Raw genomic sequence first — 26,707 nt, forward strand, 5'->3', positions numbered from 1 at the left:
CCTCTTTCCTCAGACCCCGGCAACCACTGATCTGCTTTCATCTCTCTCTGGATTTGCCCATTCAGGACATTTCAAATAAATGAATTCATACAACATGCAGTTTTTTGTCACTGGCTTTTCTTTTCATTCAGCTTATTTTCAAGGGTCATCTATGTTGTAGCATGTATCAGTAATTCATTCTTTTTTTTTAATTTTTCTAATACTTTAAAAAAAATCTATTTTTATATATGGTGACTAACATTTGTAAATCTCAAATTCCCACCCCCTCTCCCTGGTAACCATTAGATTGTTCACTAAGACTTCGAGTCTGTTTCTGTTTTGTAGATGAATTCATAGTGTCCCTTTATTTTTTTTTTTTTAAGATTCCACATATAAGTGATATCATATAGTATTTTTCTTTCTCTTTCTGGCTTACTTCACTTAGAATGACGATCTCTAGGTCCAATTCTTTTATTGCCAAATAATATTCCACTGTACGCTTATAACACATTGTTTATCCATTCATCAGCTGATGGACATCTGAGTTGTTTCCATCCTTTGGCTATTATGAGTAATACGGTTGGGAACATCACACTCAAGTTTTTGTGTGAATGCATGTTTGCATTCCTCTTGGATGTATACCTAACAGTGGAATTGCTAGGTCATGTGGTACCTCTTACATTTAACCATTTGAGGGACCACTAAATTGTTGTCCAAAGTGGCAGCACCATTTTACATTCCCAACAGCAATGAGTGAGGGTTCCAGTTTCTCCACATCCTCACCAATACTTGGCCATTATGAAAAAGGTCAACAATGAGTGACGGTGCGGATGTGGAGAAACTGGAACCCTCAATTCTCCAACAACTCACATCACAGAACTGACACTGTGAAATGAGACTCCTTTACCCTTCTAAAGACTTGAACCTTAATCGCTTTTTTCTCACCTTTCCTACTTCTTTCTTTGGAGCCTGGAAGCTGTTTTGATCTTCTGTTTTATCCTCATCCTCATCAAATAAGCTAAGAACCGTTTTAGTTCTACTTTTAGCTCCTTTGTCCAGGGAAGATGGTGGCGAAAATAAATCAGAATGCTTGGCTGCTTCCTGAGTAGATACATTCAAAGGTGCTTCCTGCTAATGGAAATAATAAGATAAAAAAATGAGTAACATCTGGAAGTACAAATTATCTTGTGGGGCCTCCCAAACACCTCATGAATTCACTAACTGTCACATTTGCATGTTTCAGGGCACGACAGCCAATTATATCTACTCCCGGGTAACAAAACACTGAGGCCAATTCTTGATCCAATGGAGTCTTGTACAGATAATTCGTAGTCAAAGATGATTTTTCCAATCAGTTTAAAGCCTATACACATAACTCCTTACTACCAAGATACATATATATCAGCACATATATTACCTTGATCCACAGGGTTGCTTGTGAGCTACAAACAACTTCAAAGTCACAGAGGTAACACAAATGCCGATCATTGGGAATGGATCATATATTTCCTAGTATTTAACTAACACATAAGTCCCAAAGAGAAACTTAATTGACAAAATCCGACACTTAAACTATAGAAGGCTTATTACACCATATTACACAATTAGAAGAATCTCTGAAATAATCTTAAAATACAGCATTTATTCATTCAACAAGCATCACATTTCAGGAAAGACACACGGGGTGTAAGAACCACTGTTACTTATGAACTGCCAAGAAAGAAAAAACAACTCCCAATTAAATGTGTCATCAATTGTCAAGGGTATTGTAATTTCAAAGTGGTTAAACTGAAAAAATATGTTTTTTTAAAGTAAGTGTGTAATTTTAAAAGCCCCTACTGTGTGCAAAGTAATATGCTAAGCACCACAGACATTACGGTGAGTGAAACAAACATGGCCCCAACCCTCAAGAACCTTGTACTCAAGCAAGGGAGACGGCAGTACGATAAGCAGCTAGAGTTCAGGTTGGGGCGGGCTATGCCCAGGGTAACCCAGGGGACACGGCAACACAGAAAAGGGCCACAGTGAATCAGTGGGAAGAGAATGTCACATGACGACTCAGGTACAGTTAAAATGTCTGCATCACTGCAGCTCCAAGGAGCCTCAATGGAAAAAGTATATGCAACATACTTCACGTGGGCCTTAGAAGAAAGATTAAACCTAGATGGTTGAACAGAGTACGAGAAAAGTTAGGGGAAAAAAAAAGAAAAGGCAGAGACTGAAGGCAATCGCTGATTCCCAGAGATGCCAGCCTGCTTGCAAGAAGAATGCTAATGTTTTAGGAGAAGACAAATTTCACTTTACTCCATAATTCACAGCCAACGTCAGGGTTGTGTAAAGAAAGGTAAACTAAAATCTTCTTAAAGCTGTCATTTTAATTCAGGTATACATGGGGAGTTGAAGAGAACCAGGGGAAGCAGACAAGACTACGGAGAAAGCAAGCAAGTCAGAAAGAGCAGACATGCAGAAAGAAAACCAAAATGAAAAATGAGATGAGACAGGGGGAGGGTAGAGCTCGGGGTAGAGTAGAGCTCGGGGTAGAGTGTATGCTTAGCATGCACCAAGTCCTGGGTTCAATCCCATTACCTCCATTGAAAGAAAAAAAAAAGATAAATAAATAAACCTGATTATCTCCTCCACAAAAAACAAAAGCAAAAACAAAACAGAAAGAAAAACGAGATGAGACAGAGGAGGGCAAAACAGACATCAACACAAAATAACAATAATAACGTAAAAGGGGAAAAACACACATCACCGTGTGCACACGTCCACCGGGAAGAGAGACTGGAAGGCAAGGGCAGAGCTGAAGGTTTCCCTGGATGGTGGGAGCATAAATTTTCCTCTGCAGTTTTCAGTGTTTTCGAAATTTTCAACAAATGAGCTGTTTATTTTCTGCGGCAGAAAAAATGTCCAAGTGTGTGTGCGGGCATGCGTTTTACAAGAACATGCGAGAGACAAAAATAACAGAATATACAAAGAAAAAAAAAGGCTACCGTTTTGGACTCCTCAGTGACACGAGTTCTCCCAAATTCTGCCGACCCTTTGGCAGTCTCAGGCTTCTGAGCCACAGGTTTCACTCCGAACTGTGCCTCCTCCTTCCCTTCTTCATCACTGAACAGCAAAGGGGTTCCTTTAGGGACAGTCTCTTTTTTCTATCAAAAAAAAAATTAATGACATCCTCAAAAAAAAGAAAAGAAAAGAAAAGAAAAGTGTGCCTGATGAGCGTGGCAACGTATAGAACAAGCCCAAGCACGTGAGGGCGTTAGCAAAAGGCTGGGGTCGGGAGAGACAGGACAGGGCGGTGAAAAGGGCACAAACAGGGAGCAGCAGTCATCACCGTACCTGACACTGACAGTTCCCGCCACCGTTATCGTCTGCACCTGTCTCAAGTCTGTTCACACCTTATGTGTGCCGGTGCTCAGATCCTAACCTCTCCCACCCAGACAGGTACTGCTCCCTCCTCCCCGCCTCCCTCCCCTGTCATTTCAGCTATCTGACATCATCCAGAGCTGTCCTGACAAAACAAAGCACTCACCAGATGACTTCATCTCCCACCCCAAACCTGCACTGTCTGCATTCAGCACAGGCTAAAGGTGACCACCGGCTGACCCCTGATTATGATCCTTCATCCATCTACACCTCATCAATCCTCACTATTCCTTAAACCTACTGTAAACCTTCCATGCTTGAGCCTCACTGTCTGGAGAAGCAATTTCTCCTCATCTTTCAAGCAAGGCCCAGCTGAGATGTCATCTGGAAAGGTTTTCCTGTTCTCTTGAATTCTGTCAGTTGCTTCATTGATAAGAATACTTATATGAAAGCTGGGGAGGGTATAGCTCAGTGGTAGAGTGCCTGCCTAACATGCACGAGGTCCTGGGTTCAATCCCCAGTACCTCCATTAAAAATAAATAAATCCAATTACCCCTGCCAAAAATTTTTTTTAAAAAATTTAAAAAGAATATTTGTATCTATACCTAGCCCTTCCTTTTCCTAATTTGCATTAAAAGTTATCATACATCTACTTGTCCATTCATTTGAAAGGATCATACAGTCTGTTTCCACCGCCAGTCACGGTGTTTTATACCAAGCAGGTGCTCAGCACAAGTTAGCGAGCACTTTGCCTCATCTCCCATCTTTTCCTTATGTAGAGGCGGGGGTTTCAGAGATCAGGAGACTGAGGTTATGTAACTTGCCCAGAGTTACTGGCATCTTTGAGGTAAGTGACCTACCAAAAATTCTTGAGAAAAATACTGCAACTCGGTCATACTAACCAGACTAGATGGTACGAGGAAGTAAGTTGTGAAGAAATATCTAAATCAGGTTGGGAAGACAAATTTGGGAAACTAAAGAACAAGACTGACTATGATAGAAAAAACTATGAGTGAATAAGAATAATAAGGTAAGGAGATTTTTAGTTACTGTTAGAAAGAGGTCTGTAAAACACATAACGATTTGAACTCAAAATAAAGGACTAGAAACCCACAAGTTTCCAAAGAAATAAAGCAAGACCAAAGTGATCTAAGAAAAAATTTTTGTGGAATATGCTAGAATCACTAAAACTATATAAAATGTCGATGCAAGTGGATTAGTGTGAAAAATGAGACTTAAGCATGGTGGAAAGTAGCCTCCCTTCATAGAACAATGGTCCTTACACCAAGGAAAATGCCACCCAAACTACTGATTTTAAATCTTCCTCAAGATACACTGACTCTTCATCTTCATTCTGAAATTAATCTTCTTGATAGGTTTACAACTGAGCTGCACTTAACTTTAAAATATTCTAGGAACTCTAAAAACAAAAAATCTTTTATACACTGTTGCCTAAAGGGGATATTTTACCAGCTCAAGTGTGCAGTCGCTCAGCTGGTTAAGATGCATACCTTTGACCTTCTGTCTTATTTAACAACCATAATGACTACAGCTTCCAAGAAATTTTCTATTTCCAGAACCTTCAAAATTCAATAGATTACTAATCAACTCTCCAGGGTAGAAGTCTGCACACGTGCTTCCTCTGTAAAATACCGCTCACCAGAAGATCTTTCTAAAACTAGGCAAACAAATTTCTCTGTAAGACTCAGCCTCCAAGGTTGGGTTTTAGGACCTGATGGAGGGCAGTATCACTATTCATGTAACATCACCTCTAGGATATTTCCTGGGCCTAAGAGGTTAAGAATACCGTTGCTGCAGGAGGAACAGATGTGGGAGGGGAGCCAAACAGGGAGCTTCCACTGTCACCATCATCTTCAAAGAGGAGTGATGCTCTCTGGGTCTTCTTTTGGCTACACAAACAAATAGAAAGTCAAATACAAGGCAAATGTGATTTTCAAAACAGTCTGTTCTTTCTAGGCCACACCTACAGGAACCCACCTGCCACCAAAACGCCCGAGTCATCTGTTGACCTTACATGGTTTAAAGTGGCAAGAAAAACCTTTGAAGTAGGTGCAGTCTGTGTCCAGCAAATCACCAGCCGCCATCCCGCATTCTCAGGCGACGCCAAAGGCCCTCCCTCATCTTATCCCTTTCCAGTTACTTCTAACTCCCCGCAGGTGCACTAGCTTTAGTTCTGCCAGGGCACGCAGCACACTTAGCATCTGCAAACGCAGCATCCTCTCTCACCAGGCCCAGTGGCAGAGGACGAACCAGGAGGGAGCACCTAGCCTTATTTCCAGAGGGGTCAGGAAGGCAGCTGTGAAGAGGTTGCAGGACCGGGGCCTGCCTCAGGCTGGGACTTGTGGCTTGGTGTCGCCACAGCCACCTAACCTTGCCTTTCCAAAGTGCCTCTCTGACCTTCCATGCCTTCTCTTCAAACCTGAAACCCATCCCATGCTGTCCCCTCCACACACAGTCTCTAAGAACGTGGGAAAGCAGAGCTCACGGTCACTGTTCACCACAGCAGTACTCACCCACCTCTACCCCAGGATGGGTGACCACAGCTGAAATCTAGCCCCAGCTCCCCCCACCACCTTCCTCCAGCCTGTCCTCACCTACCTCTGCTCTTAGGATTCCACACTGGCCCGTACGGAGAAGTCAATTAACATCTGCCACGACAAATACTAACTAAGACCTTGTAAGGAACAGAATCATAAAAGTGGAGAAACACAGGGAGGCCTAGCATCAGACGTGGGGTAACAGCATAATACTAGTCAGTCATTTCAGTATTTTGCTTACCATATCCATCTACTTACAGTAAACATTAATTAGCATATATACCAGTAAATATATACATCATGATTTTTTTCTAAGTTTAAGTGTTAACAAGTCATAATATAAGGGTAGCCACTAGTCTAACATTGAATGTCTGCCTACATCTTAAAAATATCTAAGGGTCACTGACTAGGGACCACAACCAACCAAACAGTTGAACATACTTACACTGGATATTTACACTGAAGGACAGCTAAAAATTAAGTCTATACCCTCAAGAAATTATAAAAGCAAAGAGCCAATTTGTAATGACATAGTAAGGTATTATCTAATATGCCTTTAAGGCGATATATACTGATAAAAATTTACCCAAGTTATAAGCAAAATACATGACTACTAGGGGATAAATGATCACAAAATATTCCAAAAATCACTACATCAGATGCCAAAAGAAACAAAAACCTTATTAAGCAGTTATAGCAGAAGAAAATCTTATGCATAATTTTCGGAACTATTTCTAAAAAACAAAACTAAAACCAACCAATGCATCAAAAAAAAAAAATAAGAAAAATAAGAAAAAAAAATCTGATGCCAGATTCTGAAGTTATAAGCTCGAGAAAAGCCAGTTAGCTCTCTGGACACAGTTATGACAGTTAATGACGGGGAGTCCTTAACCTTGGACCTCATTCCACACCCTCGGCAACCTCAGGTTAAAATGGGCCTCCTGTGGAGATCTGGCCTCAGCAGAAAAACATGCAGCTCAGTGAGTGGGGTTATTTCTCATTATAAATAATGGGGTAAATATTTTGATCCATTAAAAAGGTACAGATGTCAAAAAACATTACAATAACCATTGAGTTTCTGGCCTAAACCAGGACACTTCTGAGAGTGAGAGGGAGAATTAATAATCATCACGCTGAAAAAACAGCATAAAGCAGGTCTGTCCAGGTGAGCTAGGCTGTTTCTGGGCCCTGCTTACAAGGCACTGCTTCACCACTTTGTTCGGGTCACAGAGCTTCTGTTCCTTTTTTTCAGAATGGGTTTTGAGTTATAATTTGCCTACCACAAGATTTACCCTTTCATAGTGTACAATTCAGTGGTTTTCAGCATATTCACAGGGTTGTGCAACGATCACCATAATCAAGTGTAGGGCATTCCTGTCCACCTAAAGTGAAAGCACACACCTGTTCACAGTCCCTGCAAATTCTCCCTTCCCCTCCACCCCAGGCAAGCACACATCTAGTTTCTGTCTCTGTGGATTTATCTCCTCCAGACATTACACACCAATGGAATCATAACACGTGGTCTTCTGTGACTGGCTTCTTTCAATCAACACAAACGTTTCAGGGTCCATCTATACTGCAGCATGTTATCATCAGAACTTTATTCCTTCTTACGGCTGAGTAAGAGTCCACAGTATGTCTATGGCACATTTTGTGCCTCCTTCAGCTGGCGGGACTTTTGGGTTATTTCCATTTTTGGGCTATTATGAGTAACACTGTGAGAAACATTCACATACAAGCTTTTGAGTGGATGTGTTTTTGTTTCTCTTACACGTGTACCTAAAACTGAAATTGAATCATATGATATCTCCATGTTTAACTTTTTCTCGGACGGCTAGACTGTGCTCCCAAGTGGCTGCACCACTTCACACTGCCACCAGCAGTGTATGAGGGCACCAATTCCTCCACATCCTCTCTTACATGTACTACTGTCTATAAAAGCACTTTTTGAGAATCTGATGAAAGCTATGAATTATTTCCTCTGAAAAATGCCCATACATAAAATTTTACAGACTACTTCAGAAATTACTAGAGGGAACAAGCCTGGAGCAGAGAGAGCACTCCTGAAAGCTAGGTACTGGGTACAGCTGGTCCTGGGACCTACAAATGAAACATGTTTCCTGATCTCTAAACCTGTGATCACACGTGTGGTAGGGGGCAAAGGGAGCAGGTGCACGGGGAAACAGGTAACTTCTATACCATGTAGAAAATGCTCAAGTGCAGTAGAGCCATGGGGAGGGAGCAGGGGGGTGGAAATTAAAGACAGAGTTATTTCTGCTCTACACTCTGACTGTATTTTCTTCATCTGCTGGGTTAGGGAAGGCTTCTCAAAGTAGAGGGCTTAATTTGAGTCTTGAAAGAAGCTGAGCAGGCAAGAGTGGAAGGACAATGTCCCAGGAAAGAAGGAGAGCAAAATAATAAAATAATAATAATAATAACAACAATAACAATAATAATAATAAAGGAATGAAATGTTAATTCCCCTACATGAACGATAATAAATGACATTTAGGTGTTTATAAGGTACTAGCTATTGTGCTAAGCTTTTCACATTTGGGTTGCATTTAATCCTCTCAATGATCCTATGCGAAAAGTACTGTTATCATTTTTGTTTACCAGATGAGAAAACTCAGACCCAGAGAGGTTACATAACTTGTCCAAGGCTATTCAAAGAGTGACTGGCAGGACCAGAATTTATTATCAGGTATTGGGATTCCAGATCCTGCAGTCTTGACCAGAGGCCCAAGATACATCCAGGGGTGAAGTCAAGGGCCTAAAGTAGCAATGATGACGTCTGAAGAGATCACAATATTCAGAGACAGAAACAGATACTTCTGAATCTATTAAATCAAAATTAAAGCTCAACTACACCAATGCAGAGAGTTTACAGGTCCAATCAATTGCCTTTTTAGGCTACTACCATTCAGTTAAATTTCAAAGTAATAATTTTAAGAATCTCAAAAAAAAAAAAAATATATATATATATATATATACACAAGGGCATTATTCTAAACGCTAATGTGGCATGCATGTTAGAATTTGCAGTGACTGTGAACAGGTGTGGGTTTTCACTTTAGGTTGACAGAAGTATCATGCACTTTTTAAAAAAAATTTTTTACAGTATCAACAACAGCCCATGCTCCCTCTACAGAAACTGCCGGCTTCAGTCCAAGTATCGATGTGCAGGAACACCTAGAATCAGCTGGGGATTACCAGCAACTGGTATGACACAGCACAGCTCTGCAGACGACCATCTCCCTAACTGGATGTGTTTTCTATGCTGCACAGATTTCTCCCCAAACAACAAACTAAGTAACTTCGACTAAACTTTACATTCTTTCGTGTATCTGGGGGGGGGGGGGGACAAAAGAGATAGCAAACTACTTAAACCTCTAACAAACTAAGAAAAATAATATTTTAAAGTTAAAATATATATATATATAAGAAGAATAAATTAGGTAAGAACTCATGATGAAAAACATTTCCAGGTAGGGAGGTGGGAAGGGATAAACTGGGAGTTAGAGATTTGCAGATACTGACTGGTATATATAAAATAGATAAACAAGTTTATACTGTATAGTGCAGGGAAGTATATTCAGTACCTTGTAGTAGCTCATGGGGAAAAAAAATATGAGAGTGAATATATGCATGTTCGTGTATGGCTGAGGAACTTGTGCTGTACACCAGGGGCTGACACAACATTGTAAACTGACTATAATTCAATAAAAAATGGAAAAAAAATTTTTAATTAAAATAATAATAAAAAAAATTTCCAGTACCAGGAGAGAATACCTTGCAAGTAAAAATCAAAGACCGTCTCATTTGCATGATTATCAGGTGATGAATGATCAGCATGTCACCCCCAGCAAATGACACTGTGCCCAGCAAACCACCTTCACCTGTCAGCACAGAGGCTGATGAAATGATTTCTTACGATGGCTGTCTCACCTGTCCTTCGCAATAGCAAACAGATCGTCGTCATCGTCATCCTCCTCAAAGAGGCTGGTCTTCTTCACAGCTTTGACCTTCTGGTCCTGGGTGGCCCCAGAGTCCCGAAGTTCTCCTTTAGGCTTGTCAGACGCTGAGTTGCTCTGTGAATTGGTAATATTCCACTGGTCCTTAAAATATAAAATATATGTTAAAATCCAGTGGCAACTTAGATAAAGAAACCTAAGAAGTAAAATAAGTCACATTCGTTAAACTAAGCTGTATTTCACTTTTAGACAAAGCTCACGTCCAAGACTCGTCTTTGAACTCAAATCTAGACAGTTGGGCTCTTGACCTCAGACATTCCCACGTTTTCCTCCCTCACTATCAGCCAGTGTTTCTCCTGTCTACACTCCTGACCTGTGTGGACAAAGGAACGTCTCTACTTAAGAGATCAAAATTAATTATAGAGGGGGATGAGGCGGAGAGGCAGATTGAAAAAAAAAAAGTCAAGAATGTTCAACTTTGGAGATAATATTTAAAAATCCCAAAGCAGGCTGGGGGAAAAAAAATGTATAAAATGCTTATGTGATGTATGTGCAAACAAGACACATAAAAGCTGCCACTGATCCTTTTACTACAAAATTCTGAATCTGGCCTTTAGGAAGCATTTAAGGAAACCCCATCTGGCTATGCTCACCCCTTCAAATCGAGGAGTTCCTGAGCACGTGCTCAAGCGGGCCTGTGGTCTCTGGGGTATAGAACTCTGCAAATCAAAGTGGGCTCCACAGACAGCAGCCTTAGTTACACAATCTCAGGGTCCACCCCAGACTGTCTGAACCAGAACCTGCATTCGTGATGCCCAAGTGATTTCTTCACACATCCTGACCTGAGAAGAGCTCTCCTAAGGGCCGTGACACCCACCAGCCACCACACACTGGAATCCCCAAAAGAGCTTTAGAAAAAAATTCCCGACAGCCCACACCCCAAACCAATGAATTCAGAAGCACCAGCAGGGAATCCGCTATCAGTCCTCTTTACAGTTCTGCAACTGATGTCAACCAGCAGCCAACGTTGAGTCACTGTTCTGGAATTCTGGTTATTATTCACTCTGCACGTGCTGCTGCCCCAGCTTCAGCTAATATTTTTACTTCCCCCGAACCATGACAACACTGTAACAGGAAAAATTCCTACTGATGGCTGGCCATTGCCCACAGGGATAAAAACCACTAACAGTATTAGGAAGGAACAAAAAGAGGAAAAACCCATCAGAAATTCATCTGTGAGTAGAAAAAGCAGGTTACGTTGTGTCATTTTAAATTGCTTTCAATAAAAAAAAACTGAACACACAAAAATAACTGAACCCAGGTATGACTTATCTATCCACGTCATGCCCTCATAACTTCCTACAATGTTAAAATGAAGAAGAGTAATTATAATATGGGAAGATTTTTTTATGCTCATGGCTTCAATATTATATTTAAAGTGTTATTCTGTACACTTAAACCTGAAAGAGGGGGAGGGTATAGCTCAAGTAGTAGAGTGCATGTTTAGGATGCTTGAGGTCCTATGTTCAATCCCCAGTACCTCCTCCAAAAATAAAATAAAACCTAGAACCTCCCCACACCAATTTAAAATAAAATAAAATGACACAATAATAAATAAATAAAATATAAAAAACAAATCTGAACAGCAGCTAAGCTGTATTCAAGACTGACTTCACTAATACGTACCTAGATAGTAAATGGAAACACTGTTAGGACTTACAGAAAAGGAGTTAAACCAGCAGAAAATACTCCTTCTACGTCAGCTGTAGTTCTTAACAATAAAACACGGTGATCATTTAACTAGGTAAAGTAAGGCCTAACTCATTTGAGTTAGCAAACATTATAATTTGAGGGCCATATTTATTTAATTCCAAATCATTCTGAAAAGACTATTAATCTTTAAGATAATATACTACACTAAGCATCTCTTTTTTTAAGGATAGAAAGAGTCTTGCGAACATAGTCTTTGGCAACTGAACTTGACTAGATCGAAACTAGGTAGAAAAAGGAAGCGTTTAGGCCAGCCCCAACTCTTAAATCCATCGAAACATCTCCTACTCTTCCCTAGGGGCTTTTAACCCACCTCCTCGTCACTGCTGAACAATAAGGCAGACGCCTTCTTTTTGGAAGGCTCAGAGGGTTTTGCTTTCTCTTGGCTCTGAGTTGGTAGAGATGAGGTCTGCTTCTTAGCAGCTGTAGCCCCAAAAAGATTGTCCTAGAAGAACAAGCAGCAGCTGAGTATGACAACTTCGTACACACAGCACAAAAACTTCAGACATTCTCTCATGTGAAAGGTTAGGGAATGAGACTCTAATCAGGGACAGAATATATACAACACCTTTTGAAGAAAAAAAAATGACAATGCCAGGAAATCTCACTTCTCTCTTATATATAACCCTGTAACAACAGTCCACAATCTTCTCTAACTGTATTCATCCACAGAAGGGAAACAGACATCACAGAATTTGAGGGCAGAACACCTGGGAGGGAGCAGGAGGGAGAGAAATTTGGGGACCAGGTCACAGAAACAGGAGGGAACCCGGCTCCATCCGGGTGTCCTGCAAGAGGGCCCCCCATGCTCATTAGGGAGGGCCAGCAGCCTGCAATTGGCATGAGAGCAGGACAGCCCCCACTGCAACCAGAAACCTGCAACTTTCTATGAGTCAGAAACCAGAGCAATGGATAAAAGGGAAAAAACAGGGAGGTTTCTTCACTCTTTTACATCTACGAAAGTCACACACCTGGGACAGAGGGAAGGAATGTCTTGCGTTTCCCGTTAATTTTAAAGAGATAATACAAACTTAATATTTACTAAATAAAGTCACTGGCCTCCTAAGAGCTGATTCTTACTCGTTCAATGGCATTTGTAAATTTTTGTATAGTCAAGCATTCCAACAGTACCTGCTAAGGTACTTTTATTTAGGAAAGGGGAACAAAACTATCAAAAGGCCTGAGCCCAAGTTAGATAGAAGAACACCCTGAACAATAACCTACAGCAGGTGACGAGTCCTGAGTGTGGATATTCAAGGAAGAGAGCCTTTAAGGAAAGTGCGGGCAGGTGGGAAAGGCCTTGAGAATCTTGAACCGGCACTTGCTGAGGGTACCGGTGACAGCACTAACGTTGTTACACACTCACTCCGCACCAGGCACTGTGCCAAGGGCGGGGCACCAGCTGTTTCAGCTGTCGCAATGACTGGGACAAACTTCAGCCAGAGGAGACTCCGAAAGGTTGTTACTTGCCCAAGGCCCCTGATTTGCACGTGGTGGAACCACGACACGAACGCAAGGGGTCGGAGGCCAAAGCCATGAGTCCAGCCACTGCACAGTACTGGGTAAGAGCGAAGGTTCGGTTTGTCGTCCCTGTCATTTCCCTCCCTGGCTCTGCTGTCTCATCCAGGGCGGGAAAGAAAAGCAAGGTGAGGACATGGCTGCCTTCCTCCATCCACTCCTACTTTACCCCAGACATTCTTATAGATCATTGGTTGAAAAGTACTTCTTAAAGGCAGATTTGTGTTTTTAACGAAATCTACAAAGCCTTGTGCAGAGCTGGGTCAAGAAATCTGAAGTCCTGCCCATTGTATAGCTAAGAGAACTTAAGAAAGGGGTCACTGAAATAAAAACCAGACTTTTTTTGTTATATGAGCCTTAGGGGGCTTGACTGTTTCCCTAGTATCACGTTCTACTGTGTGAGCCTCTGGCTACAAAGTGACGTCAGTAACGGTTTTCTGCTAATGGAAAACCGGAATGTCTCGCGCTGCAGTTAACAGTGCTTACCTCTTCGTCTTCGTCATCAAAAAGCGAGACTGAGGCAGGGAGTTTGCCGGGCAGGACAGATGCATCTTTTGACTTAGTCGCACTTTGAGAAGAAAACAAATCCTGTTGGATCAAGGGTAAAGTTCCTGGTTAACAAAAGATATCAGTTTTTTAAAGGATCAGAAGTAAAACATTAAAGATCGACATGATGGCTCCACTGCGTCCAGGTCCCTCTGTCTGAAAGGAAAGCTGGCTGTCACAGCCCTCGAGGAACACACGCATTAGAGCCTGTCCTCACCGTGCACAGGACGGAGGCCTGCAGGTGAGAGGGAATAGACCCACACGGGAGTCCAGGTGGCCTCACTGGAGCCCAGGGTCTTTGATACCCCCACCTGGATGACTTAAGGTAAGGGGAAATTTTCCAATCAATTTCCTCTCGTGCTTCAAAAAAAAAAAAGAACTTTCTTTTTCCTGTCCAAAGAATCAGAGAGATTATACAGATTTAATAATAAAAAGAGAGGCTAGGCTCCCAAATTACTGGATCTACATCTGTTTTATTTAGTGGGGCCCCTCTCACCTCTTACTAAAAGTATGACATGATTTCTTCTCAATGAAGACAAATTCAATCTTGATCTTAAAATGTTTGGTATTCTACTTGAACTATAACTAGCAGATGCTGCAAACTAGAGAAAGAGCTGATAGATTCTGAAGAGATTTTCAAAATGCTATAAAATGTCAGCCTATAATGCAAAGAAAGATCTGCCAATTGAGCTGTGTGAACTAGAAACATGACCCAGGACAACTCCTCCCTGGGGAAGAAAACTCCAGTACACAAGAACCAGACAAGGGGGACAAGAACATAGTTTCTAAGACCTCTCTGGATATATTTTTTTTATGATGGAATCAACGTCTACTCAAATACAGAGGTAATGAGCTCATTAACTAAGAAGCGCTCTACTAGCCCAGCAGTTTTCATCTGGGCCCCAAGGAGTCCCATGGGTCGGCTGAGGTAGAAGAGGCCACACGGGGGAGCCCCACGCTTCCCACGCCTCTGCTGCACTTAACACGTTGGCAAGAATTCACTTAAAGAAACAGCTCTGTAGCTTTAAAAAAACAAAAAAAAAAAACAAAACAAAGAACAAAACCAAATTTCAACATCATTGTTTTAGACTCTTGACTAATATCTTCCTTGGTGTTGAGGGAAAAAGGCTTTTCTATTACCTTAAACATGTCCCCAGAATGATTTCACAGGGCAAGCTTTAGCTTCACACCTGAGATATAAAGGCAGGAGTGAATAATCAATCCTTTTGGTCCAAAGTTCTTCCTAGACTGCATTGTTGGACCTCTCCTTGCTTAAAAAGCTGGACAGTAGCCAATAAAAACAATCTATGAGGATGCACAGGGAACAAAGCCTCTGCTGGTGGTTTTGAAACCTGTCTGCAATTTCACTTACACTCCTACCACCAAGCAGAGCAGTTTGCGTCCCCTGCCCTTGAACCTGGGCAGGCCCTCGTGACTGCCTCAACCCACAGAACGTGGCAGAAGTGACAATGCTGATTACTGAGGCGAGGTTACGAAAAGCAGTTCAGACATACCTCATTTTATTGTGCTTCACAGATAGTGTGTTTTTTTTCTACCACTTCAAAGCCTGTGGCAACTCTGTCTCAAGCAAGTCTATCAGCTCCATTTTTCCAACAGCATCTGCTCACTTTGCTTCTCTGTCATATTCTGGTAACTCCTGCAATATTTTAAACTCTCCACCAACAAAATGATCGTGCCTTGTTGAAGGCTCAGATGATGTTTGGCATTCTTTAGCAATAAAGTGTTTTTAATTAAGGTATGTACAGGTGTCACAATTACTTGAAATTACATGTAAATTTCTGCCGTGTCCACATCTTTTTCTGTGAAGAGGATTGATTACGCCCATTACACATTCTCAGATAGGTTTCCGATCCGTTAAAAGCATGACCTAAAACTAGCTCTAAAAGGATGGAGGCCTGGGAGAGTCAGAGAAAGCAGTCACACTTCTGAGAGCAATCACCTGTCACTGCTTCACTGGAAGGATGACAAACTGGGGCTGTTTGCAAACCAGTGCCAGCACACACGCAAGATAAAAGGCTGTGCCAGAATACGTATCACTACACCACTATGCCCACTATTAGAGAGACCACTGAAAAAGGAAGCAGTATGCTGATTTCTGCTTTGGTGCAAGCACCTCGCTGCACTGTGACTCAATGAATAGCCTAAAGTTGGAGCATCCTGAAGAAAGAGTATTTTCCTTCCAGGAGATGCACTGGATTCAGTCCCAACAGTGGAAGTATTGTACGTGTAATTGCTTTCTAAAGACCATGTGTTCTCAAAAGATTATTTTCAAAGAAAGAACTAAAAAGCTTAATAAGAAATCTTGCACCTCTACGGAGAAAATCCTGATTCAGAAATGGTTTCCAATGTCATATCCATGAACTTACTTACTAAGAGAAAGAATTCCTTACCTCAGAGTCCTCCTCGTCCGAAAATAAACCTTTCTGAGTCTTTGTTTCTGACAAGAGCTTGAGATTTTTGCTCGAAGGTAGGGTAACCTTTGGTGAGGGAAAAAAAAATTGAGAGTTAACAAACCAGATACCTGGAAATGAGGGTTTGTTCAATCATTCATTCACAAGATGTACTGAACATCTGCTAGCATAAGGTGCCAGGCAGGCACCAGGGGACCTTGGACGTGTAACAGGTCCACATTAAGAATTAATGCAAAAAGAGAAGTGTCATGAGAATGAATTTAAAGTTGACACGTTAGGAAAGAATGAAGAAACAGTTCCTTGATAAAGTAAACTTCTCAGGACAGACAAGACCTGGACACAGGAGACGGCCCAAGCAAGCGCATTCCAGGCGGAGGGAACTGCGTGAGAAGAGAAAAGCGAGACAAAGCCAAGGGCACATCTTGGGGGTCAGAGCAGGACAGAATGTCTGCCTCACACAGTGCACGAATGGGACATGCACAGCAGAACCAAGATAGGAACGCAGGCGGCCCAGGAGCCTGCAGGTTCTGAGTGCTGCCATCTAGCGGTCGGCAGCGGGAAGGTCAGGTTTTCAGAGGGAGGACATGACACAAGAAATGCTTTAGAAAGAGGATTGGATCAAGCCCTGCAGAACGGCAGGGGAAGGCACAGTGGCCAATAGAGCTTAAAAATTAACAGGGATGCAGCCCACTGGCCAAATACAGGTCAATTTGAACATCAGAAACACAATGATGTTAATGGATTGCAATATGTTGAATAGAGAATCCATGATCCCATACTGCTACCAAAAAAGCAGAAGAGAAAGGTCTTCTGTTAAGAATGTCAACTACTAAACATAGACGAAATGAGACACAGGAAAACATTCTTTAGCCCCGCCCCCAACATGATGTCTGGTTTAGACAAAGATCAATGGATGTTAAAACCACTGAGAAAGGCTAAATCCAAGAACTACTGAATCTAGATGGTAGTTATTTGGGTGTCTGCTGTATCCTTTCAACTTCCCGTACACTTGAAGTTCACTATACATTTGAAAGGAAACACTGTTTCCCTCTGAGTTCCAGGTGAACTAGCAAGATGCCCCGAATCTTCACTCCTAGGTTGAGTCTTCCCTCCTGCTCACCTTTTTCTCTGGTCTTGCTTTATTTTCATCTGTCTGATTCACAGAGGCTTCTGGCAAAGCCGATGCTTTTTCTTTGAACAGATCTCCTTCCTCGTCATCAAAGATATTGGCAGTGGATTTGACTTTGTCTTTAAAAAGAGACCACAGTGGAAAACGACACAAAGGTCAAAAATCCAACCACAAAATTCACAGGTTAAAAACACTTCTCTCCCAAAGAATAAATAGAAAAAGTGCGTTATTTCTTGATTAGTTACAAAGAAATATTAGGTGAACTGGACTAGGAACTTTCAAAGAAATCAACAGCCACTCAAATGAAACACAGGACAGACAGTTGAACCATCTGGCTTACACCTTTACCTAAGCAGCAGCACCTTGTGCTTACAGTTGTTTGGACTAGCATAAAGGGTAAAGAAAAACCTATAGAAAGAAAGATCATTAGAGAGCGCTCAGAATCTGAGAAGTGAGGGTTAGCTCTTGCTTTTAAAAAGTCAAACTAAGGAGGAAGGACATAGCTCAGTGGTAGAGTGAGTGCTCAGAATACACAAGGTCCTGGGTTCAGTCCCCAGTACCTCTGTTTAAATCAATCAAATTCCCTCCCCCAAAAAACATGTCATTTTTTTTTAAAAAAGTAAAACTATACAGAGGCATATAAAAGCAAACACTGAAACCTCTCTCAGAATTCCACCTGCTCACCCAAACAACGCCCTGAGGAACAGTTTGGTGTTGGTGTTTCTAATTCCTTCAAAGGATGTACTAACGTATTACCCCACAAATACGGCTACAAATAATAGCATAATTTGAACAGTGTGTCTTACAATTTTTCTTTTTCACTTAATGGACTCAGGGCATCTTCCCACATCAATAGACATAGATCTTATTTTTTTTTAACAGCCTCACAGAATTCCACTGAATGGAAGGACCATAATTTACCCTGCTGATGAATATCCGGGCGGGTTCCAACCTTTTGCTACCACAAGCATTGCTGCACTGAAGGAGGTGTGTGTCACTGAAATGAGGGCGCTGACTCTTGAATGTCTTGGGAGAGCAGCAGCAGCCGAGGAAAGCGGCACGCACTCACTTGTGACCCCCACTCAGCTAACGATACTCACCAATGACAGCCCTTCCATGCCACGCAGAGCACCACTCCCTTTATTCACTGTCATTTCTGTGGGCCTCAATGTGGGCATATTATGCACCGTTTGCACTCTTTCGAAAATTGCCAGGCTGTCCTTTCCCTCCGTTGCTGCTGCTACCCTTACTTCCATACCTACCGCTGAAAAAGGAGCCAAGTCCAGAGAGCCTGCTTCTTGAGGCATCTCGTCCACCTAGTTCTGACTCAGGAGAAAGAGCCCTTTGCTCAGGTTGCTGGAAGCTGTGTGCACCTCAGTGGTCTACCCTTCCTTTCTGGAACAACACCCACAACCCCAAGCCTCTGCTCCTCCAAACGTGACCCAGGGACCAGCAATCTCTGCCCACCAGGAAGCCTGTTAGAAATGTAGGGTCCGAGGCCCCACCTCACACCTGCTGAATCAGAATGTGCATTTGACAAGAGTCCTGGGAGAGTCACCTGCCCACTGAACAACAACTGGTTTAGGGGAGTGACTTCATGAACAAACTGGCTGAAATGTGAGGGGAGAAGAGGAAGGAGTGCCAAGGTGGCCAAGGGGCTGACCACCCTGTCATACAAGGGAAAGTCAAGGTCACGGGAGCTTTTCGGCACAGAAGGGAGAAGCTGGAAACTAAACAGCTAGCACATGACGTTCTGCTCATGGAGTTCACTAAGGACTCTGGAAGACAGTGTGATTAAAACTTCCTCTGTAATCAGGGGGAGGGTATAGCTCCAGTGATAGAGCGCATGTTTAGCATGCATGAGGTCCTGGGTTCGATTCCCTGTACCTCCATCAAAAACAAATACAATAAACAAACCTAATTACCTCCCTTGTAAAAAATGCAATGAACAAAAAAAATCCAAAACAAAAACAAAAAAACTGCCTCGGTAATCAAAAAGGACAAAACAAGAATCTCAACCATACATTAGAGGCAAACAGATTTCTCGCTCTATTATAGGGAAGAAAATCTCAGTAATTATTTTCCAAAGCAGAAAAGATTGGCCCATAAAATAGAGACCTCCAAGGCACCGTAAGTGTCTTAGCAGAGATGAGATGACTCTGTGACAGGAATCTGGAGGAGGGATTCTGGTGCTGCAGGAGGTAAGAAACTGGAGGGATTTTACACCCTTTTTAGCTCAACATCATTTTTCTGGCTAAATTCCGAGGGACAGGGGCTGGAACAGTACCTGTCTTGGAAGGCTTGCTACGGGAGACCGCAAAAAAGTCATCATCGTCGTCTTCGTCATCGAAGAGGCTGGCAGACGCTGGCGGGTGCGAGCTGTTCCCCGGAGCAGGCTGCTCGGGCTTCTGGGACTCCTTCAGTGATGGAACAGAGCCAGCACCAAACACATTAGTGTCCCCTGTGGGTAGAGGGACAGGACAAACCAGCCGTGAGCCAGTGTCGGTGGGCTTCCTGACTCTACAGCAGGAAAAAAAAAAATCACTGCCAGGAACTTGTAGTCTCAGTTCATTCACAAAGCACCTTAATATGACCCAATCACTTCCATCCTCTACTGATACAGAATGTCCCCACAGGGGTCACTCAAACCCAAGAAAGCCCAAGGCCACTGATTTCTAAGAGAATATGAGCTAAGACAGGTGAGTGAGCTCTTCCTGCAAGCTGTTCGATGCCTTGGGAAGCTCTTTCTCCTCCCCTCTCCAGCCAGCCCACCCTCAGAAGATGACAATTTCACAAATGATAAAATGACATTCACATAGTTTTTGAAAACAAACTCTTAAGTTCTGATACCTAAGAACACAGAGACGGCTCCTGCTGGGATTTTCTTTCCAGGTTTGGAGGATGAAGGTGCTAAAATGAGAAACAGAGATAACATTTCAACAAAGAAAATAACTTTGTTAAAGGCACCTTCCTAGAACACGTGCAACATGACACATAGCTGATAGGAGACTTTGAAAAACAAATTTTTCATAAAAGAGGCATTTTAAAACTCCTTAGTCTTGTCTTCTCTGTGGATGTCATTACTTTTTCCTTGGTACTAGTACAACCTAGGCTGTGACTCCCCGCAAGATTGCTGACTCTAGGCTGACAGTAGCTGTAGGGTTGGCTGGGGAGACCAAGGAAGATGTAGAGCACGAATGGGGGAGGCAAGGGCCGAGCAAGCAGGACTCCTTAACTGTTCTGACTCCATCCAGTTCAGTTTGACGAGAACAAACACGTTAAAAAAAAAAGAAGAAACAAAAAACAAACCAGCAAAAAAATCAGAGACATCAGTGAAAAAATGAAGACAATAACAGGAAAGCAGGAAACTAGACGAGGCACCAATGCTAAAAAGTGGATGGAGAGCAGGAAGCTCAAGACAGCTCGGTCAGCCAACATCATCAGAAGTCTCAAATCTGACAACCTGTGGCTTGGGGACCGAGTGGCTTAAAATTACTCGTCTAGGGGGAGGGTATAGCTCAAGTGATACAGTGCATTCTTAGCATACACGAGGTGCTGGGTTCAATCCCCAGTACCTCCTCCAAAATTAAATAAACCTAATTACCTTTCCCAAACAAAACAAATTTTTTTAATAAAATTAAAAATAAAATAAAATAAAAGAACTCATCCAATTCCCAAGAACTATCACAGACCTAATGGAACAAAATTTTTAAGTTTTTAAAACTGCTTCTGTGCCACAGATTATTCTAATGCACACTGGGCTGGGAATGACTGATCTCCAGTTTATATGCAGAATTTCAGAAATCTTTCTTTGAACTAAACTTGATTAAATCAAAATATCCTCAATGGGGTGGGAGCACTTTCCCTGGCTGACTTTTTGTGAATTCTCTAAGAAACAGCACTGTGACAGGGGTTTACAGATGGTATTTCTTGTTTTTTCTAAGACGTGAATTAGTGCAAATGAGCTGCTTTTAACTTGACCAAGGCAAACACGACAGCTTCCTGCCTAACAGGGAAATAGAACCTGGGAACAATGCCAGGGGTTCCACCTCCTGGTGGGAAGTAGACAGCTCCGGAAACCTGTGTGCGAAGCAGCACAGCCAGACTCGATCCACGCTCACCTTTGTTAACGGGGGCTCGAACGTCCCGATCCCGGGGGGCTTCTGTGAAGAGGTCGCTCTGCTCATAACAAAGGAGACAACATGATTCAAAACATCAGAGTACAATGCAGCTGCAATCAAGGATTTCTAAAGAAAAGTGCCTTGTAAATTTAAAGATACACATTATTTACTCCTCTGCCAGAAAATCAGTTGCGAAGTAAAGACTATGGGAAAATCAGATGCTAAAATAATTTAGGTCTGTCCAGGAATTAAATACAAACATGGAAGAGGACAAAAGATCAGGTAAGAAACAGTCACCTAAACAAGTGAACTGTTTACTGTTAACACTTCCACATCCTCTCCCCACTTTGAAGGCTATCATGATACAGTATTTCCTCACTTTGTGATTCTTAGTTCAAAAGCTCCCAAAATATGAAAGTAGAAGCAACTTCCAACCACGAAGCCATCCTGCCCTGACTAAAGGGACAAAGCGCATTTCTTCCCTGTGGATCCACGACACAGCTATGGATGGCTTCGCTGAGTCCCCCCCGACTCACCTCCTCGTCCTCATCATCAAAAAGTCCCTTCCCTCCGCTGAACAGGCCACCTCTAGAACCAAATGGCGAGAAGTCTTCATCCGTCAGCTTAGGGGGTGCAAAGAGGTTATCTTCCTCATCTGGCAAACAGAAAGCAATGTTTTGCACGGAGACTCAAAGACGGGTCTGGAACTGGAACTCCAATTTTGGGGACTGGCTTTTACAACACCTCCAAATTTGGCATGGAGTTCATCTAACTGTATAGAACGAGGACTATTTGAATGCCAGTCATTGGAGGACTTTCAGCCAAAATCTCATTGAACGATCCACTAAAATCCTTTAAAATTCAGCCCTGGGTTCCCACCCTCAAGTCTGTAAATGTCTAGAACATGACAAATTCTGTAGGCAACCCCCTTCATCTAAATTTCTTTTGAAGCAAGTATATGGTCCAATTGCCATTCAAGAATCATCCCACCAAGAATCTGGGAAAAGGAAAGACAGACTGAAGAAAGACGTGCAGACTGGCAGTCACAAGCGGGAATATAACGGACATCACTGTTTAACGTGAAAGAGCCTGATACATTCTTCACCGAAAACAAATGCCAGAGACTCGTAGTTTCTAGACAGTTCCAGAAAAACAGCTACTGAGCCCTATAAAACCTAGTAACCCAAATCTTTAAAGCCTTTTTTCTCCACACTGTCACCCCAAAAGCATGCTCTTTATTGCTTTGAAAAAGTGAATGGAGACAGAGATCATTGGTCAGCACTGAAAGAGCTTTTATGACTTAATGTAAGAGATACTGCCATCCCTGAGTCAAGAGCCTCCTAAAACAGAATTCAGGGGGAAGGCGTACCATCTGAGGGGCTCTTCCTTTCCTTCTTCTCTTTCAGCATCTTCCGAGGTTTGGCCTCCCCTGGGGAAAAGGCTTGAAGAATATGTCAGTTTTAACAACACTCACTCTACTCTTAGTGTTTACCTGCTGATTCTTTACACACTCTGCCACCCTCACAACTCCTAAGCTAAGAACGAGACCTTCAATGTTGTATCTCAGCTCCATCTGAACACCTCCCGCAGGGCCTTACCCAGAGCAGACGCTCAAAAGTGCCTCCTTTTTAAGGCAGGAAGCTACAACTTTCACACCGGGGTTGCTCACACACCAGGACTATACTTGCTGTAGGAGTTTTGCAGCATCTTTCCACCCCGTTAAATCACTAGAATATAGCGTACAGTACTTTTTTATCTAGTCACAATAAAATGTAAGAGTCAATATTATGCCAAGGATACTTAATCTGGGGCCCATGGTTCTCTGTGGTATACACGAACCCCTGGAAACTGCATTAGAGATGCGCATGTATGCATTTTTCTTGGGGGCAGGGTGGGAAGGCAGGGAGGATCCACAGTGTTTAGTTATCAAAGAGTCTATAAACCAAAAAGAGTAAGAACTACAACTGAAGCCTCTTGTGCCTTAGTAATTAAACAAGGCCACACACCCTCAGTGAAGCCCGGCAGAGGGTCCTGCCCCTCCCACTGCCCTGTCAGCTCATCTCACGGCGGTGGACGCACCTGTTCGCTCCTCTTCCACCCGGCTCCCAGCGTCCCCTTTGATCCGAGCCGCCAGCTCATCAGCAAATGACGTAGGTCTACCTCTTTTCTACAGGCGGAAAAGACCAGAAGAATCACTTTTCGGGAACATGTTTTGGGAACAAACTAGTACCATTTACTTTTGGACACCTAACAAAATTATGTAAATGACGGCAAAGACACTGAACTTATGAGAAAATAAGGTTTGATTAAATAAATAAATTTAAACATCTGCCCCCTACACAGATCAGCTGAGAAACATGACTCAGTATTCCTTCAAAGGGGGATGTTCTTTAGTTCCCAATTTTTTTTTATATTTCACTTTAATACTGAAAGATCTAGATAAGAAAACTACCATGAGGTGCTCGGGGGTTGGGGGAGGAGTGTTAGGGTCTTAAAACTCTGGAACTGAATACATTTTGAATGCTCTAACCTGTAAAATCTTAACATTTGGAGAAGAAAGTGGTACTTGAAAGGCCACCTGGGATGTTCAACCATTATTTCTAAAAGTGTTAAGTGAAACTACAAATAGGATGCAAAATGAGACGTTTACGAATATAAATGACAGTAAGAGGAATGCATCCCGGGTACCATTTCTAAAACCTTGCCAAGCAATGGCAACTACAGTCTTTCTTACAGGTCTGGAATTTCCTTCGATGTCATCAATGTCTTCCTCCTCCTTCTCGGAGTCAGCAAAAATGTCACAACCGTCATCATCCTCTTCTTCATCACTCAGCTGTGCAGTGTGCTAAGGGTCCAAACCACCAGATTAAAACCATTAGACACGGTTATCAAGCTGAAATGGAGACACTGCCACTGAGGCTTCAGACTTCTCCCTCAAAACGGGAACAAGTAATGCACCAAAAGTTATGACACACACTAAATGCGCCAGGACAAACAAGACATGAGATTTATTTTCAGTGCAAGAGAAAAAGACTGAAATATTAAAAATGGCCACCACTAGAGAAATGAATAAACTATAGTCTTATCTTAATAAAAATACTTATAGTTAAAAGGAATAAGCCATAATGACTGGAGAGACATCCAAGGCTGATCAAGTGACAAAACAGTGAATGATGTACCCAGAATGGTATCCTGACCACCCCAGATGCACATACTAAGTCACTTCTATGAACACAGACATATTGTAGAAGCAGAGAAAATACCTGGAAATACACACTCCCAGATGCTAACACCAGTTACCTCTGGAAAGTGAGATGAGAACTGGACTTCGTCTTATCTGTTAAGTTCTAATTTCTACAAAGGCAGCCACTGGCATGTAAAAATTGTATAATTTTTTAAAATTGTTTAGCATTTAAATCAATAAACTGTGCCTGGCACTATGCTTAAAGCACTTTTAAAACAAATTTAATCCTTAAAACGCTGAGGTTAGTGGCGGCACACAAAATAAATCTTTAATGATAGAAACATATGGTTCTGCCAATGTTTTTAATCACCATATTGTATTACTTGAAAAGCTGTCTGAATTTATGGATCTTGATAGTAATTCTACAGAAGGACCAATCATCAAAATGATAAAGATGAGCCACATTTGTGAACACAACTGGGAAAACGCAAGTACCAACCAAGAAGTACTAAATCCTTCATTCGACAGCTGGAAACTTTTGTGAAAAAACATTTCCCAATTAGGAAAGTGAAATGCAAACTGGGATGATCTCAGTATACCACTGTACATGGTAGCAAAAATTATAATCCCAGGGCGGATAAGACTCTGGGAAAATCATCATGCATGATCTGCTAATCTGGGAAGTCCACCAGACAGCAGAATCAACTAACTCTGCACCATCTAATTCCTAAGAAAAGAGTTCACAGAAGCAAAGGATTTTTATGTATGAAGACACTGAACACAGCATTATCTCAAAAATAAAAATATTTGAATAAATTATTTCCATATACATTTAGAGACTGCAACAGTATTGTACATTGGTATGTTTTAAAAAAATAGATGTTTACAAAGCAAATTACAAAGACTATTTAAAATGACAATGAAACACTTATGATATGCTAATATAAAATAGCCAAAAATAAACTACATATGTTATGTAAAGAATGTATCCTTAGAAGGGTGTGCAAAAATTAAGACAACAGTGCTAAGACAGTGGAATTAGAGAATTTCCATCTTTTGAGTGTTCCTTAACCTTACTGCTATATTATCTCAAATTTTAAAACAGGAAGGTAGATTCATGTGAAAAATTCAGTTTGTGTAACTAGGCTTGATTTTAGAGGCTCTGTTTCCTCAATTCGGTTTTTTACTTCTTTGTTGTCTAAGAAAAATGAAGATAAAATATAAAGTGAAATTGAAAAAAAATATACAAGGGGGTAGTTAGCCTAAAAACATGAAATACTTGAAGGAAACACATGAATAGTAGTAAACACGAATAAATCCTTACTTTCCCATAAGTCACTCAGAAGTAATTTCAGTATATATTTAGGGTATATGCTGTGCTTTAATTAAAATTTACAAGTCACTTCAACATATGAGTCTTACCTGGTTTTGATCATTGTCACTGTGATTGGCAAAATCTTCATCTGACTCCTTTAAGGGGGAAAAAAAAGGCTTTGTTGTGAACAGAAGCTTTACTTGGAAGCATAGAAATGATTTTCGGGTCTAAGTCTCTGGGACAATCAACGCCAGTTTCCCTGTACCGACTACAGGTCACCTAAGTATCACAGTGCAGATAAGGTGGAGTTAGCATTATCACCAAGGGCTGCTCTGGTGAACAAGTAATTTTTGTGATTCATTTAAATTCCTCTAACAATTTGTTCATATCAATCGGCCGTATCTTCTCTAACCTCTGAATTTAAAGTAAGAGTCGCACATTTAATTGACTAAATTATCAAAAGCTGGTCTGTGTTATTTCACGCTTCGGACTCTCTGCCCTCTATTCCCTCTAAGTGGGACAGTTATACCAACAGGCCCAAGGAGGGAACAGCAGTATTTCACACCAGCAATTAGGTAAAGAGGTGCTTCAATGGCTAAAAGCAAAGGATTCTGCTAATGACCGTCAGTTATGGCCGGGTTATTTAAGAAAAGCTTATTTCCTCCTGTGAGGTGTTTTGTTTGCAGGGCTGGAGGAAGCAGGGCTAGAGAGAGGGGACAGTGGGAATGGAGTAGGAGGAGGAGAGAAGAGCACACGTACAAAACTCTCCTTTTAAAAACTGACACTCGGGGACCATCCTTCAAAGTGTTTCT

At 41.8% G+C, this 26,707-nt stretch overlaps 1 protein-coding gene and 1 non-coding gene across 9 annotated transcripts in view; one reads left to right on the forward strand and one right to left on the reverse strand.

The window, feature by feature from the left end:
* The window catches only part of LOC102530510 (WASH complex subunit 2-like), a 49,228-nt gene that overhangs the window by 9,141 nt on the left and 13,380 nt on the right, over positions 1–26,707 (reverse strand). For 4 of the 8 annotated variants that reach the window (XM_031682378.2, XM_072971145.1, XM_031682370.2 and 1 more), the window contains exons 8-23: positions 26,003–26,050; positions 24,131–24,241; positions 23,476–23,563; positions 22,766–22,837; positions 21,933–22,051; positions 21,397–21,454; positions 20,126–20,185; positions 19,563–19,736; positions 17,267–17,394; positions 16,126–16,212; positions 13,655–13,756; positions 11,964–12,095; positions 9,855–10,024; positions 5,156–5,258; positions 2,973–3,131; positions 925–1,110 (exon numbers count right to left, since the gene is read on the reverse strand). In XM_031682378.2, coding sequence (XP_031538238.2) covers positions 925–1,110; positions 2,973–3,131; positions 5,156–5,258; positions 9,855–10,024; positions 11,964–12,095; positions 13,655–13,756; positions 16,126–16,212; positions 17,267–17,394; positions 19,563–19,736; positions 20,126–20,185; positions 21,397–21,454; positions 21,933–22,051; positions 22,766–22,837; positions 23,476–23,563; positions 24,131–24,241; positions 26,003–26,050 — 1,797 coding nt within the window. The remainder of the gene's footprint in view (positions 1–924; positions 1,111–2,972; positions 3,132–5,155; positions 5,259–9,854; positions 10,025–11,963; positions 12,096–13,654; positions 13,757–16,125; positions 16,213–17,266; positions 17,395–19,562; positions 19,737–20,125; positions 20,186–21,396; positions 21,455–21,932; positions 22,052–22,765; positions 22,838–23,475; positions 23,564–24,130; positions 24,242–26,002; positions 26,051–26,707) is intronic. The other 4 variants (XM_031682379.2, XM_031682371.2, XM_072971143.1 and 1 more) reach the window with 2 other exon arrangements.
* TRNAV-AAC (transfer RNA valine (anticodon AAC)) lies at positions 3,805–3,877 on the forward strand. Its single transcript has one exon. It is a non-coding gene; the product is annotated as a tRNA-Val (tRNA).

This window comes from Vicugna pacos, chromosome 11, assembly GCF_048564905.1.
Source record: "Vicugna pacos chromosome 11, VicPac4, whole genome shotgun sequence".
NCBI classification, from domain to species: Eukaryota; Metazoa; Chordata; class Mammalia; order Artiodactyla; family Camelidae; genus Vicugna; species Vicugna pacos.